Source organism: Vicugna pacos, chromosome 21, assembly GCF_048564905.1.
Source record: "Vicugna pacos chromosome 21, VicPac4, whole genome shotgun sequence".
Taxonomy (NCBI): Eukaryota; Metazoa; Chordata; class Mammalia; order Artiodactyla; family Camelidae; genus Vicugna; species Vicugna pacos.
In genome coordinates this window covers 21,647,199-21,663,707 of record NC_133007.1, presented here as the reverse complement: position 1 = coordinate 21,663,707, position 16,509 = coordinate 21,647,199, and the positions used below count along the sequence as shown (strand labels likewise).

Below are 16,509 nucleotides of genomic sequence, written 5' to 3'. Positions count from 1 at the left end.
AAAGTTCTTCTATTGGCTGATGTATTAGTCAGGGTTCTCCAGAGAAATAGAACCAATAGCATACCAGACACACACATTCACACGAGATACACAAGCACACACACACACACACACAGACATTTATTATAAGGAATTGGCCCGTGCACTTGTGGAGGCTTACAAGTCCCAAGAGCTGAGTCAGCAAGCTGGAGACCCAGCAGAGCTGATGGTGTAGTTCCAGTCCAAATCCAAGGCAGGAAAACCCAACTGTGCCAGCTTGAAGGCAGTCAGGTGGGAGGAGTTTTCCTGTAGTTGTGAGAGGGTGGGGCTTTCTGTTCTTTTCAATCCTTCGTTGATTGGATGAAGCCCACCCACACTGGAGAGGGTAATCTGCTTTACTTAGGCTACTGATTCCAGTGTTAATCTCACCCAGAAATATCCTCAGAGACACACCCAGGATGAGGTTTGACTAATGACTGGGCACCCCTGTGGCCCAGTCAAGTTGACACATAAAATGAGCCATCAAAGTCCAGGAGGAAAATGAAAGGATTTGGTGAACACACAGCACTGTCTCTGCCCTGGAGGCGATGAGGAGAGGGGGTAGGAAGGCCGGTTTGGTGTAAAAAGGAAGTGGTCTGTGGTGGGGCAGTTTGCTGAAAGGGGAGAACATCCTTTAGTGACCTTCTCAGCTCAAGGCCCTTAAAGAGACTTAAAGGAGGGGAGCATCTAGCAGATGCTCCAGGTGTTGTGTCAGCGGGGGGCCTGGGGCCTTTACCTTCCTATAATGGAAGGAGCTGGTGAGAGCATTAGTTAATTTGAAGGGGTTTTTATTTTGTTTTGTTTTGTTTTGTTTTGTTTTGTTTTGTTTTGTTTGGGATCCTGTGACACGTCTAGGACTTGCAGAGCTGCCCTCACGGCAACAATGGAGAATAGAAGAGGAAGGGAAACTGAGCTCCCCATGAAAGGCTGGAGAGGGGCCCTCTTTATGTGGTAAATCAGCATGCTCAGTTCTGGGAGAGTAAGCCTGACCCCACGTTCCCACAAATCTAGCAAGTATGTTCCTCAGAGAGGCCAGATGAGGCAAATCACTAAGTGGGAGACCAGAACTTTCAAGAGGTGAGGAGTTTGACAGCTGGAACCCTAGGAGGTTTGGCGCTGATGCGGGAGAAAGAATCAGAGACGGCACAAGTGAACTCCTCTGCCGTGCTGACGCACCGGAGCCTGTGGTCCCAGCTTTCCCCTACGTATCTCCGTGCTCCAGTTTGTCCAGGCTAATGGAACAGGCCTTGTCCAACAGGTTTGGGATAACTTTGGGAAACCACTTTGGCGATTATATAAAATAATTATTTAAACAAAAAAATACTGCATAATACATTTTGTGCTTTTTTTGTTTTTGGTTGGGAAGAATGTGTGTGGGGTATCTAGACAGGTGTGTTGGAAGACAATTAAGGGATATAAAATAAAATATTACTGTGATTTTAAAAAGTTGATTTGCTAATCTTTGTCGATACTTGAACAATGCACTTTTCCCCATCCCATGGAGCCAGAGCTTCTGTCCTGATGAGGGTGACATCCTGTATCCTTGAAGTTTCACACCTGAGTTAGAAGAGCTCATCTCAGGTCCATAGGAGGCCAAGAACGGTGGTTACAATGACCACTAGCCAAGCTTCTGTCCAATATGCTCCAGAGGATGGCGCTGAAAGAACAAGAAAACATCAAGCAGGTGTCTATCAATGTGTTGAGAAGGGGCAGGGACATTGGACATTGGCACCGGAGCTTGTAGAGCAAGAAAATGTGTTTCCTTTGTGAATCTGGTCCCAGTGTGCCTGGGACATCCTCTGCCCAGGCTGCCTCCCCAGATGTAAAGTATAAAGAGTGCAGAAATCCCTTAAGTGGCACTAGCTTCACTGAGTCCTGTGCTTGAAGGCACCCTTGGCACCGGGCCTGGGAAAGAATCACTCTCCTGCCCTGGACAGCAACGCAGTAGGGCAGAGCGTTAGGCGCAGACAGCTGACCATATAATACTATGTGTGACTAACCTTAGGGAAGGAAGGACTACTTCTCTTCCAATACTAACCACCTGTGCCAACTAAGAAGAAAAAAGGGAAAGGAAAAGAGCGATGGAAAGGAAAGTGAAGAGATAGGGAAGGAGAGACGCGGGGAGGGAAGGAGAGCAGAGCGATAAATTAAGGAAGGGGATTAGAAATGCTTTTCTAGAATTTGGGTGACTCTAAAGTGACAAGATGGGTTTAGCCCTTCCAAAAAATAGATGTGTTACTGCTTCCATCTTCTCTGTGGATGAACAGTTCCTTCATTCTATAGAAGACCAGGATTGTGTCTCTTCCTTTTTCTGTATCTCAGGCTGTGGTGTTGATTGGAACTACTCTGCCAACTTGTGGTCTTGTGGTCAGACACCAAGTGTCATTTGGGTCTGTTTTGTCAGAAAAGGAGAGCTTATCAAGAAAGACTAGAAGAGACAGTTGGGAAGAACACAGAAGAGTCTGCATTTCCCATAGCTCATGTGTGGGAGCAAAGGTAAAGAAATCAGCACAGGTGGGAAGAGCAGACTGGGTGGAGGAAGACCATGAACGAGCAATGTCCCCAGGGGTCATGGTCCCTGATGACTGGGCATGACAAGGATCTCAGGTAAATGTTGGTGCCATGGGTATGAGTTATTCTGGAAGGATATGCATACCAGGGCATGGAGGGCTGTGATTTAAGGGGTATGGCAGTACAGGATCCAGAATGCTGAAGATAGTGATCCAAATTTATTACAATGTCCCCAAAACCTCTAGTGTCTCTAGAATTGAAGGGGTTGGGCCTAATTTAGCCGCCATTGACTGAAGACTTACCGGGTACTGTGCTAGATAGTCATCTGTGTTGTTTGATCTGATCCTCATAACCGTACAAGATAAGAACTATTATTTTGTCTGTTAGTTCCGAAGAACATGGCTTCAAGAAACTAAATAACTTGTTTAGCTAGTAAGGGACAATCTCAGGATTAATACCAGCTATAACAGACTCCCAAACCTACAATCGTAGCTACCCAACTATGGGACCTGGGCAGGTCTGAGAGAGAGAGAGCTAGGAGTGATGCTGTAATGAGTGGACCCTTCCAGGAGACAGAGAAATCAGAAACATGAAACCCAGGAGCATACACCTGGGGAAGAACAGAAGGTCTCTACCTTAGGATCAGACTCTTAACGCCCGTTCATCCCCTGCTCTCACCCATGCTCATCCGCTTGGTCCCTCTTCCCTTTGCTGTCTGCCAGAAACCTCTCTGTGCTCCTGCCCGACCGCGTCTGGACTGAGCCCCCATGTGCCCTTTTGCCCCTCAGATTGCCCTGCAATGACCCTGGCTTCAGATTCTAGGACTGAGCACTGTCAGAGCAGGGCAGAAGGGGACATCAGAGACCCTGTGCCTGTCGCTCTTGGCAGATAACACCACCGGACTCCACAAAGAGGTGAGCCTGCTGAGAGGTGGTGGTAGAGCTGTCAGGAGAACCCAAGTCCCACATGTCTCACAGACGCCTTGGGATTCTCCACCAAGCTTGGTGTCAGGAGGCTGAATAAGATCCCCTCACCTTTCTTCAATCAAGAAAACATAAGTTACGCTGTGCCTCCCTCAGCTCCCTTGGGAGTATTTCTTACCGGGTTTACAGGGTGAGGTGAAGTAGATCGTGTTGTTTTGACTGCTCACAGGATTGCTGACTTGGCAGGTATAAGACTGGGAGTAGTTTTGTGGCGTAACAGTGATTTCAAGCACACTCCTCTGGAGTTCTTTTGGAAAAGGCCCTGAGTCCCGATACCAGGTATAGTTTACAGGCTGGTCCTGGATCACACAGGACAGAGTCAGGTTACAGTTGTTCATTTCCTGTGCCTTCTCAATTTTTATGACGGGTTTCGGTACAGGATCTGAAGATGAAGATGTGATAAGATGAGACAACGGATTCATGCATCCATGAGGCATTTATGCTATGAGAGTTTAGCCAACAAAGTACAAAGGGAGCTAGGGAGGGGCCCCGGAGGGAGCAGGAGCAGAGTCATGGAGAAGAGTTCCCTGCAGGGGGAGCCAGTGAGCAGCATTGACCTCTGGAGGCTTCAGACAGAATAGCTACTCCTTGGGGCAAAGCTAAGCTGAATCCAGAAGGGGGAGCCGTACACCCAGAAACAAAATTGGGTTATGCCCATCCACGGGCCAGAAAGAACGTAAAGTTTTAATAAAGAGCTCAGCTGGAGTCAAACTTGATATCCCAACTGTCTGAGTTGCTCAGGGCCCCTTCTCCAGCAATGGCCCACAGTTGTCACCTTGGCCCAACGATCCTTCAAGAGTTCTTGGGCTTAGATTCAGCAAGAGTTCTAGGGTAAGAGGTACCGCCCTACACATGGCAAAGGCATTTCCTGGACTCTGGCAGAACTGCAGAGAAGAACCTCATGGAACTCCCAGCACATGCCAGTTGGCATGCACAGCATTGTGTCTGTTAACTTTGGTATTTCAGTGCCTGACACAGAGCAGGTATTCTGTAAGTATGTGATGAAAAGGATAGGTGGGTGGATGGAAGGAGCAGTTATGAGAATAGAGTGTTCAAACACTAGCCTTGCAGTGAGACCAGTCTGAGCCTAGACTGGGCTCTGGTGGAGTGACATTGGGCAAACTAATTAACGCCTTTAACTTCCTTCTCGCAGGTAAAATGACTCTACCACCTAGCACAAGGTTAGTAAGATAAAAATGGCCTTGTCCAGGGGGAAGTGCTTTTTGCAGTGTGTTAGGATTATGTGCTCGTTGGAGGTCACAGCACCTTCACGGCTGTCGCTGTAATGCCAGCTGGGATGAGAGGTAATCCCAGCACCTGCCCCTTCCTTGGCTGAGACTGTTTTATGAAATCCCCTGGGGTCTTTCCCTTCTGGTCAAGGGTAAAACACCTGCAGAATCAACACAGCTTAGATGGCATAGGATTAAAATGTGGCAGAGAATTAACCAGATCAGAGCTGGCCTCTGGGTTCTATGTCTGTGGGTGGCAATGGAAACACTGTCACCTGGCTTCCTGAACCTCTGGGTCCATCTCCTCCTTAAAACTTTCTCAGATTGCTGAACTCCTCTTGTGTCACACGAAAGAATTTCATACTGTTTTTCGTACTTCCTGTAGTCTAGCCTCAAGTCTTAAACCTTCCGCATTTCTCAAGGTGAGAAACACAGCACTGGGCACTTTGTGGACTGAGCCAGCTTGGGTAGTCTGACTCCAAGATGCCCCTTTGAGCTGTTAGAAATTGCTGGGCAGATTGAAGGATGATTCTTCTGCTAATTGCATCTTGAGGGTCTTATCCTTGGGCAGGTGTACCAAAGTCAAGCCAGTTTGTGGATTTTAAAATATTCAGAAATTTTGTAAGCTGGTTGTGAAATCATTAGTAGCTTGGAGTTGGCTGTGGTGGGAGTATTTACCACAAAAATTGGTAAACGATACAAATTTTGGATTTTTTTTGAAAACCACTGAAGAGCCTTTGCATCTTTTCTGTTCCCAGGACTACCTGAATTTGCAGGTCATATGACATGGAGGAAGTGAGTGAGAGGGAATTCTAGCCACTTAGACTCCAGGGATCGTCTGGCTGGTGGGATGTGAATATATTACAATATTCTTCATTTGCACTGTTTAAGCATTTTAAAAGTGTTTTCACTTTCATCGTCTACTTTGATTCTCATGACATCCGAAAAGGATATAATTATCCTCATGATATGATGAGGAACCCAAGGCTCTGAGCTGCACAGCTCTCCTGGATGTTTGCCAAGCCCCTCTTCTCTAATAATTGCCCACCTCAGCCCCAGGGAGGCCTCTCCAAGAACCATATTTCTGCTTTATAACCTGAATCTTTAGGCCGTAACAGTTTAAATCACATACCTGAACCAAGTTGGGTTAATCAGTTTCTCTCCCTGGAGAATTTCAACCAGGAGATAGGCTTTGAGAGATAGATCATGTAAGTGGCAGGAATCCACTGGCATAATCCACAGATTCCAGAGGCTGGCGACTCTGGACTGGCCCTGGTTCTCATTCTTCCTCCCTTTCAGCCCTTCTTGACTCTTTTGAACTCCTTAAATTGCTTTAACTAGTCCTAGTTTCTAAAAAACAAATTCTCCTTTTTTGGTTAAAGGTATAACAAAGTGTTTTCTATTACCTGCTGTCAACAGAACTTTACCTCATATGGGCAGAGGTGTTAAGATCTTTCTCTAAGGTCATACAGTTAGTAAGTGACTGATTCAGGTTTTGAACTTGAATCAAATCTGTCTGACTCCAAGTGTAATGTTCTGGTCTGTATTTCATACATACCGGTTAGGCGAGCACTATGAGTGGAAGTTTTTGTCCCACCCATTCTGAAAGGTAAAAAACCCTCCTGAACCACTGAATTCGCCCAATCCTTTATCTCTTCTATCTCTTCCTTTACATTTGATGACATCTTTGTTCAGATATGTTATTCAGATGAGCTCAGAACTGATTTGGGTTGATCATAGGACAGCATGAAGACTAGAGAGGAAATAATCTCTATTGTTTTCTTTCTCTTCAAATTTTAGATTCACTAATGTCAGAAGAGGTTTTAAATGTATATAAAGTATATAACTTTGGGGTCTGCTGGCCCAGGCTCATTCTCAAGTGGAGATATGAATTAAGCCTATCTTGAGGTTTCTCTGTCCTCTTCCCAGGGAGAGTCCTCATGATTCCCGGAAAGCCTCCCCGTGGTCCATCCAGAGCCCTGGAGTGGGGGCTGGACCTTTGGCTCCCCTAACTCACCATACACCATCAGTGTGACCATCCACTCATTCTCATTCCCAGCGTTGTACAGTATCTTCAGGAGGTAGGTGCTGCTGTCATCTTTCTGGACCTTGTAGATATTCAGTGCACCAGTTTGAATATCAAGGGTGGCCCTGCCCTTAAATTTAGTATTGAAGTACTTTGGCTCACCATGCTCCCGTTCCACAATCTTCTGATCAGTGGTATAAAACCACGTGAGTGAGTGGTAGCTCTCAGGCAAACTGGAAATTTTCAGACTCACATTGCTGCCAGAGACTGCAAGTTCTAAACGATCTGCCAATGAGAGAATGAGACCCATCTTAGAGAGGGCAGAGCTACTCAGTGGTCCAGGCTTTGGCCTGGGCTGGCGCAACAAGGAAGGAAGAGATTTTTGCTTGGGAGCAGTGAGTATTCTCCTCATCAGAGAGCCTGACCCCTGATCAGGAATTCAGTGTAAGTTGGAGCTTGAGAAGTGGGCATGCGGACAGGGGATGTTGCTTACAGTCTATCTAGTTCTGCCCCCAGGTGATAGAGATAAAGAACACAGAGGCTGGCCCCAGCTCTCTCCCTTACTCTCTTACCAGTACATTTTCAAGTACAGTGATGACAAGTCACGTCTCCTGTCTGTGCTTGTGTTCCCCGAGGTTCAGTTGCGTTCTCCAGCAAGATTGGTGTGAACAGGAGCCAGAGTTATTCAGGGGCAAAGTATTATAGAAGCATGGGACCATTTTATTAATAAAAATATTGGTTATTTTTCTGGCTTTCGTGATTTTTGCAGTAGTGGTTGGTTTTTTAAAAAGACTTATGATCCATTGGGATTTCTTTTCTCCTTCTAACTAAATTCAATTTTTGTTCCTATTTGTAATTTTGTAGTCTGTTCTTTATTTCATGAGGGTACCCTAAATTGTATAAGCCTCGGTTCTAACAAACCTCATTTGGTGAAGGCGAGGAGAAAGAAAAGATGACAGCTAGGAGATACAAGATGAAGGGAGGTTTATTGATTGTTTTTGTGGCGGGAGGTGTATATGTATAAGTATATATATAGAGAGACTGAGAAAGGGCAGTAGAAAGAAGCTAAGAGGAGAGGAGAGGGAGTATGACCTATATGACTCTGGTCTCATGTACTGTCACACGCAATCTCACCTTGTTTAACCGTGTATCTATACCTAGCTATTTACTTTCCACATGTCTATCATTTCTAAAAGCATTCTTTTCAATAAAGATAAAAATGCCTCTGTCCCCAGGGCTTTCAAATCATTAATCCTTTAAACCATCCATCTATCCATTCAACTACAATTTACTGAGGATTTAACCCATGCGTGGAGCACACACAGACAAACCTAGGTAATATTTCCCACAGTGCTTCTGATTGGTCTATTCCATACTTTATCGTCTCTCTGACATAATCAATTCAGTCCAAGCAACAGTATTTGAAGAATGACTCTATGTGCCAGGCAGGCCCTGTGCTAGGCTCTGATACCAACAATGCAGACAGAGTCTCTGGCTTCTTGGAGCATACAGTCTAGCAGGAGATTCTCTTCAGGATTTAAAAGTCACTAGACATATATTCTAGACTTGTTCTCATTCTGTTATTTGTTTCCATGCGAATTAAGAGAAAAGGTGATAATAGACTGCCTAGGTCAGTGTTTTTCAATCTTGGCACTCGTGACTTTTTGGCAGAGAATTCCTTTTTGTGGAGAGCTGTCCTTGTACATTGTAGGATGTTTAGCAGCCTCCCTGGCCTCTGCCACTAGATACCAGTAGCATCATTCCACGTATGATCATCAAAATGTCTCCAGACAATGCCAAATCTTCCCACCTTCATTCTTGTTGAGAACGGCTGGCCTAGGTCATTCTTGGCAGACTCTCCAACAAATCTCAGACATATGCTTAGGAAGGTAATGCAACCCACAGTTAACCACTTTATATCTCAGTGATAAGTCACAGCCAACCACCAGGATGGCTTCTTGGGAACTGTTACACATAGATGGTGGAGGAGGGAAGAAGGAACGATACAACATCCTGCGCACGCCTGTATCTTAGCACTTAAATCGTAGTGAAATGATCTGTTTAATGTCTATTACTTGCTTCTATAACCAGACTATAAGCTTCCTAAAGACAAAAATGAATCTTATGAGTCTAACTCATTTTCCATTGTAGTATGATGGTTAAGAACATGGCTTTGGAATTACACTGTTCTAAATCTGGCCCTGCCACTTACTAGCTGTGTAACTGGAGCATTTTCCCTAACCTCTCTGACTTTGTTTTAGTATTTATCTTACAGAGTTTGTGATGGTTAAGTTTATGTGTCAGCTTAGTTACAGGATGCTCAGATAGCTAGTAAACACTGTTTCTGGATGTGTCTTTCAGGGTATTTCTGGAAGAGATTAACATGTGAATCAGTAGACTTGAGTAAAGATGATCACCTTCACCAATGCCGGTGCATCCAATCTGTTGAGGTCCCAAATAGGACAAAAAGGCAGAGGAAAAGTAAACTTGCTTTCTTTGAGCTGAGACATTCATCTTCTCCCACCCTTAGACATTAGTGTTCTCGTCCTTGGACCTTTGGACTTGCACTAGGACATACACCATTAGCCTCCCTGAAGCCTCTTTGTGGAAAGAAGAATGAGGATGAGTCCACTGAGAATGAAGAGTACAAAGCATGGAGATTCGAGTTATGAGTCTACGTATTCTCAGGCCTGTGGACTTGTACTGGAGCTACACCAGTAGATTTCCAGGCCTTTATCTTGCAGATAGTAGATCATGGGACTTCTCCAGAGAAGTACATGATATGGATTATGTGTCCATAATTGCATGAGTCAATCCCTCATGATAAGTCTCTTTCTGCATGTTTATATGTGTCCTACTGGTTCTGTTTCTCTGAATAACCCTGACTCACAGTTACACAAATAAAATGCTTAGAATACAATTTAATTAATACAAATAATCAATTAATGTACATAAAATACTTAGAATAATACTTGGAAGATTAGTAATTATTCAATAAATATCATGTAGTGTTATTTTATTATAATTATTTACATTATTTTTTGTATAAATGCATACATGCATAAATTATTGAGATGTTTAATAATTGCCTGTCAAACTTATTTTACCAAAACAGTGGTAAAATAAGGACTAGACTAATAATGTATCTTGTAGGAATGAATCTGAAAGAGTGAAGAATGTGGAAGAATGGGCCTAAAATCCAAAAACATTTTAGCAGCTCTTGAAGAAACTTTCACTTGTAGGCTAGGTCTAAAAGTAAAAGACATAGAATGGACAAAAGATAACACAAAATCAGGTCTTTGGCCTAGGACAAGTGATGATAAGAAAGCGAGGCCCCGGCACCATGGTTAGACCAGAGAACCTACCAGGTGCTTCCTTGGGGAAGGAGGAAATGAGGATGAGTCCAATGAGGAATGAAGAGTACAGAGCATAGAGACTAAAGTCATGATCCAGGCCCAGTTCTAAGACACATCCTTTCTCCTTGTGAGAATGGAGTCTGCTTTATAACAATGAGATCTTGTTTGTCCAGGGTATCCCCCAACATACTAAAAAGAGCATGCAACCAAAGTACAAGAGAGACACATAGTCACTTAGATTGTGAGCTTCTCAAAGGCAAAGACCATGTCTTACTCAACTCTGAATCTCCATAATACCTGGCCCACATTTGGTTTAGTATAGTATAAGTGAATGAATGAATAGAGGGACAAAATGTATTCTTTGTCTTCTCTTCATAACTTCCTACTAGTCATAAATATTGTTCATATTTTTGCTTCCCACTTAGCTTCCTCTTGCTTACTACTTAAGACTAGTTTGGACTGAAAAGGTGGGAAGGAAAGGAAGAGATAAACAGGGGCCGCTCAGGTTGGTTCAGGAAATAGGGGTGCTACAGCATTAAGGCTCAAAAAAGTGAGAATCTTTGGATAGAAGATGGATGGGAAAGTTTGAGAAGACTAAAGAGGGCAGGTAAGGAGGTTGTATGAAGCATTGCTATAGCTTATAAATTGGACTCCCTTTAACATCTTTTGAAAGACTACAAGTAGAAATTTGAGTTACCATTTAACTACTTATGGCCAATGGACTGTGTTTCTTAAGTATCATAATGTGCCCAAACTGGGCCAGTGCAGCAGCCCTGTCTTGTGGCTAGGTCCTGAAAAAATAAATAAAAGATGACTATCATAACATAGACAGCAAAAAACAAACAAACAACAACAACAACAACAAAAAAAACATAGACAGCAGAAGAGCAGGGATCTTCCAGGCTCTTATCTGTCTCAGATTGTGTGTGTCACAATCACAGAGTAATTGCTTTATTTCATTTGATCCTAATAATAACCCCTTGAAGAAACAGGGTTATCAAGCATCTACCATAATAGAGATGAGAAAGTTGAGACTCGGGAAGCTTTTATGATTTATAGAAAATCCTGTGGCATGGAACTCAGAGCCCAAGTCTTATGATTCCCAGTACGTACTGTTCTCACCACATTCTGCTAGTGTTGTGGGGAGACAAGGAGGATGCCCAGAGTGGTGAGGATGTCCTGAGATCAGAGAGCTGAGAAACTCAAGTCTAAGGAGGGATGAAGTAGGAGATTTAAAAATACTTCTCAAATTTTTCTACAAAAGCATCCCTGACCAGGAAGGAGAGAACTACTACATCCCCAGGAAGATCTGGACAGATAGCCTGAAATGAAGTTCTTTCAACTCATTTATTCATAGGATTAATGGTTATTTATTGAGCCCATGCCATATTCTAGACACTGTGCTAGGCTGAGCACTGGACAAGGTCCCTCTCCTCACAGAGTTCAAGGAGACAGATGATCAAACAAGCAATTCACCAACCATAACCTGAAGCTTGAGGCATCGAGGAGGAAGTCATGTGATTATGAAAGGCTAAGGGAGGGGCTAGAGAGAGGAGCGTGCAGAAAATTTTAGGCAGAAGGAAAGGCATGTATTTACACCTAGAGATAAGAAAGCACCTTCCTCATGGCAAACAACCAAGTTAAATTTAGATGAAATGTAGTTATGGGGGCAGGGGAGTCATAAATTGGGGATAAAATGACCATCCATAGTCACAATCTAAGCATGAAGAGATTTAGACACATCGACCTCATGTCTAGAGAAACTCCTGAAATATTCCAGCTCTCCTGGCATCTCTCTTTCCCAACCACTGGATGAATACTTCACCCCACCTCTGACACCCAAGGTCATATGAGTGTTCTATGAGTTAAGTCAGCCCCATGGAGCCCACATAGCCATGAGTGTTCTGAAATCATCATGTCTCTAGACTTCCGCAGTGTAGTGAGCAAAATTTGCCTCCTTCAATTATGTCTCTTTGGCATAATGTCTCTTAATTGCTTTAAGCTGGTTATTGTCTAAGGAAACAGCAGACATGGTAAACACTCTGAAAACCAAGTAGTTCACCTTTTGTAAGAAACATTCACATCTGTAGGAGAAATACCCACTTGTAAGGGCATAGGGAAAGTTAGCTCAGTCCCTCGGCACACAAGGGGGAACAGAACAAACAGTATGGCAGACGAACGAACCTTAACTCTGAATCAGATGTTTGGGGGTTCATCTGATACTGAAGCTTCTGCTCAGACTCTCATTCAGAGACTAGACAGAGCAACCCTTTCCAAGTTTTCTTTCCCACAATTTTGATCTCTCTCTGGCACAACGACAACATCATTTACCTTTGCTCAGTACATAACTCTTTGCACAGATAGAGATCTCAAAGAAAGCCTCAGGGAGCACAGCGTGGCTGAGCATAAAATGTGGCGGCCACCAGTGTAGAGCTTCCTGTTATTCAAAACTACAAACTGGGACTAACTGTCAGGGGCCTACTTCCCCATCTCACCAGGGTCTTATTTTTGTCACATCCTCTTGGGGAAGGAGATGGAGCCTGATTCTCCAAGGCTAAAGAAGGCTCCCCAAGCTCACCACAGCCCTGCCACCAGGGCGAAAATATCTGCTGCCTGGAAATCCTGCCCTACTTCCGGGATGGAGCCACCCCCCACATTCCTTTTTCCGTCTGACTATGCCTACAGGGCACAGCACAGGCAGAGAAGCTGAAGAAAGTACCTCGAATGTTGATTGCCAGGAACAGGTGGGGCAGCAGTAGAAGTCCCAAAGCCAGATGCCATTTCCCTTTCCTGGAGCACATGCTCCAGAACGTCTTAGGAACTCTGGAGACAGTCCAGAACCAGGCTAGAAAAGGACTGAGGCCTCTCTTGAACACATAGCTTGAGGTTAGATTAAAAAACCCAGCAACTGATGGGTGGAGCCCCAGGACCAGAAACAGGAAGTCTCACAAGTTTTGGAGTGTTTTTTTGTTTTTTCTTTTTGAGGGCCCTGAAGGGGAAATAGGAAAAGGCTAATTTTTAGATTTATTTTTACTGCTTGCTTTTAGAACAATCAGCAAACCTGACTGACCAGACACTTCTCCCAGCCCCAGACTCATTTTTAAAGCTAAAGTTATTGATTTCCCCATTTATTTTACCTTACTCGAGCAACTGAAATTTACAATCATGTTTGGATTCTGAGACAGTCCCCCAGGAAGGGAGTCATGGGACAATGATCTCAGGAGAATGACCAGACCCTCTGAAGTTCCTCCTGGCACCTGGTAAGTCTGATCAGATAAAGAAGTTCGTGGGCTGATGACCCTCCAGACCACTGGGTGGTCCCACCATGCTGGAGAGACTCCTGAGATTTAGGAGGAAGCTTCACCAGAGATTGTTGTTGAGTAATATCACTTTTTACACCCCAATTTGTTCACTATATAATCACTGTACCCCATCCCCAAGGTGGGCTCACAGTGTTGAAGGCACCAGCCTGCTGGGAGTCCCCTTTGCCCGGCAAAGCAACAAAGCTGTCTCTTTTCTTCTAAACTCTAAGACCCCGCCTCTGTGTTATTTGGCTCATCAGGGACGGGGGCTGAACTTTTGGCAACAGCACCACAGAATTAACAATTTTGTTTGAATCTGTTTTCTGATGAGAGGATCCATCCAGAGAGGGATCATTTCTCAGAAAAGATTAAAAGCCCCTGATAGAGGCTCCCCTGTCAGGAATTACCCTGATTAGTCCAGAGGCTACAATTAGCAGGTACCTACCCATGGGGATTTCTGGCCTGAGCAACTCTAAATCACATGAGGGGTAGATCATGTGTAGCGTTGTCGTGTGGACTGAAAAAAAAAAAAAGCACAATGTAAAAGCTGAGAATTATATTTTATTCAGTGGACATTTTTAGGACTTCAAGCCCAGAAGGCAGCCTCTTGGACAGCTCTGAGGGACTGCTCCGAAGAGGTAAGGGAGAAGCCAGGATATTTAGGATTTTTTGCAACAAAGACCAGGTAGTCAGAAAATCAAAAGATTGCTGTTAATTAAAGAAAACCAGATATCTCAGGTTAAGGAATTTAGTGCTTTTCTACATATAGGAAGATGCAAAGTTCTGGGTTCATTGAAATCATTCCTAAGATACGCACCTTAGCTATCTAGGGCCAGTATCCTGTGCTTCCCATCCTGAGCCTCCTCAGGGCACACCACTGGAAGTGGCTGCAGTGGCCAATGGCTTGCTGGTGGGCATCCTGTTTCCATCTTGAGCTTCCTCAGGGCTCACTGTCAGGAGTGGCTGCAATGTGATGACTTGAGGGCTGCAACATCCTTTATTTACTGATATGACAGGCAATATTTTTCATTCACTGTAGGTTGAGAGCAGAAAGTCTGGGAAATCAGATCTACATAGTCTGAGTACTGTTTCCCACCCACCAAAGCCCCACCCCCAGGCTCTTCCTCCCATATGATAAATTCACTGTTTGAAACTTTACTTTGACCTATCCACCCATCAGCAGACAGGCCACCTAAAGACTTCCTAAGGCAACATTATTTGACCCAAAAGAATGGATTCCCAACTTTTGAGGTCTAAGAAATTTCAGGCCCTTCCCTCTCAAATCTAAATGAATTATTTGCCCACCCAGGGCACTTTGGAGACCCATAAGGTAAGCTACAGTCCAGCATACAGCATACTTGTAACTACTTCCAAACTGGGGACATTTCTGAGTCTCAGCATGGAGATCACCAATAAAAACACTCTTTCTCTCAAACTGGGAACTCCTGTAATGGAAGTAGTTACCCTTCCCAAAGGATCAGCCTGGGGCTACTGAGTCAGATCAATATCTAAAATTGCACATGAATTGCACTCCATTCACTTGATCATACTGGAGCCCTGTGAAGTGAAGCAGATAGGTACTATTACCTATACCTACATTTTATAACTGAAACTCAGGGTCAGGCTTGCCCAAGGCCATGCGTCAGCTCCAGTCAAACCCAGTTTTCATTCAGCTCTTCCCGCACTGTGGGCTACAGTAAATTTGTGAACTGGAAAAGAAGATGAGACAGGAGTAAAATGAGGAAGTTTGAAGTGGAATCAACTAAGGAAGACTTTAAAATAAAACATGAAAATGAAGCCGAGGAGGAGTAGGTAGGTGGAGTCAAATGACAGAACAGGGTAAGGGATGGAAGTGAAGTAAACTACATGTGGCTTTGCTCAGACCCTGACTCCTGTCAGGGGTCTTCAAAAGGGCTGCTGCCAAGTGTTTTGCTGTAGCATTTGAAGTCTTAGCCAGCAAAGAAAAACAAAACCTATTTCCAGGGAGACTTGTCAAGATGGTGGAGTAGAAGGACCTTGAGCTCACCTCCTTTCACAAACACAACAGAACAACTGACCAATGAACAATCATCAATAAAAAAGACCAAGAAAAGATCTACAACTGGAGACATAAGGAGGGAATCACAGCGGGACAGTAGGAGGGGAGCACTTATGATATAATCAGGTCCCATACCCTCTGGGTGCACAACCCACAAGCTGGAGAATAATTATATTCTGGAGGTTCTCCCATGAGAGTGAGAATTCTGAGCCCCATGTCAGATGCCCAGCCTGGAGGTCTGGCATCAGGAAGAGGAGCTCCCGGATCATTTGGCTTTGAAGACCAGTGGGGCTTAATTGCAGAAGCTCCACAGGACTGAGGGAAACAGACTTCACTCTTAAAGAGCTCATGCAAAATCTTACACGCACCTGGACCAAGGGCCAAAGCAATGATTTCTCAAGACCCTGGGCCATACCTGCCTGCTGGTCTTGGAAGATCTCCTGGATAGGTGTGGGGTGGCTGTGGCTCACCCTGGGGACATAAAAGCTGGTAGTGGACATTCAGAGAGCATTCATCTGTGTGAAATCTCCTGGAGGCTGACATCTTACTTGGGTCATTAGCACCAAGACCTGTCCTCACCCAACAGCCTGTAGGCCTAAGTGCTAGGACACCGGAAGCCAAAACAAACTGGGTGAGAACACATCCACCCATCAGCAGACAGGCCACCTAAAGACTTCCTAAGGCCACAGGCACCTCTAGGCACACCCTTAGACATGGCCCTGCTCACCAAAGGGCCAGGACCCTAGCTTTCACCCACCAGTGGGCAGGCACTGGCCCCTCCCACCAGAAAGCCTGCACAAGCCTCTAGACCAGCCTCGCTCACCGTGAGGCAGACACAAGAATCAAGAAAACTATGACTCCGCAGCCTGAGGAACCAAATTTGCAAACACAGGCCAGTCCCCTACCCTGGGACCAGCCAGGACTCCTGCCCCTTGGGTGATGAGAGGGGAGAGTACTGCTGGGACACATAGGCTGTCCCCTACAGAGGGCCGCTTCTCCAAAGTCAATAAACATAACTAATTGACCATATAACAAAAATACAAATA

At 44.6% G+C, this 16,509-nt stretch overlaps 1 protein-coding gene across 1 annotated transcript; it reads right to left on the bottom strand.

Annotated features, from left to right (window-relative positions):
- Positions 1-1,339: 1,339 nt before the first annotated feature.
- Positions 1,340-12,998, bottom strand: CD48 (CD48 molecule). Its single transcript, XM_015249005.3, has 4 exons — positions 12,843-12,998; positions 6,759-7,052; positions 3,631-3,894; positions 1,340-1,675 (listed from the first exon to the last, which is right to left on the bottom strand). The coding sequence occupies exons 1-4, from the start codon at positions 12,922-12,924 to the stop codon at positions 1,596-1,598; spliced, it is 720 nt and encodes a 239-aa protein (XP_015104491.1). The 5' UTR covers positions 12,925-12,998; the 3' UTR covers positions 1,340-1,595.
- Between the last annotated feature and the right edge of the window lie 3,511 nt (positions 12,999-16,509).

Excerpts from the sequence above, each read along its gene's own strand:
- CD48 (XM_015249005.3), bottom strand. The coding sequence starts at position 12,924 with ATGTGCTCCAGGAAAGGGAAATGGCATCTGGCTTTGGGACTTCTACTG. Across the intron at positions 3,895-6,758 it reads GGTCACACTGATGGTGTATG|ATCCTGTACCGAAACCCGTC; the intron begins GTGAGTTAGGGG and ends CTTCATCTTCAG. Across the intron at positions 1,676-3,630 it reads CACCTCACCCTGTAAACCCG|CGCCATCCTCTGGAGCATAT; the intron begins GTAAGAAATACT and ends TTGTTCTTTCAG.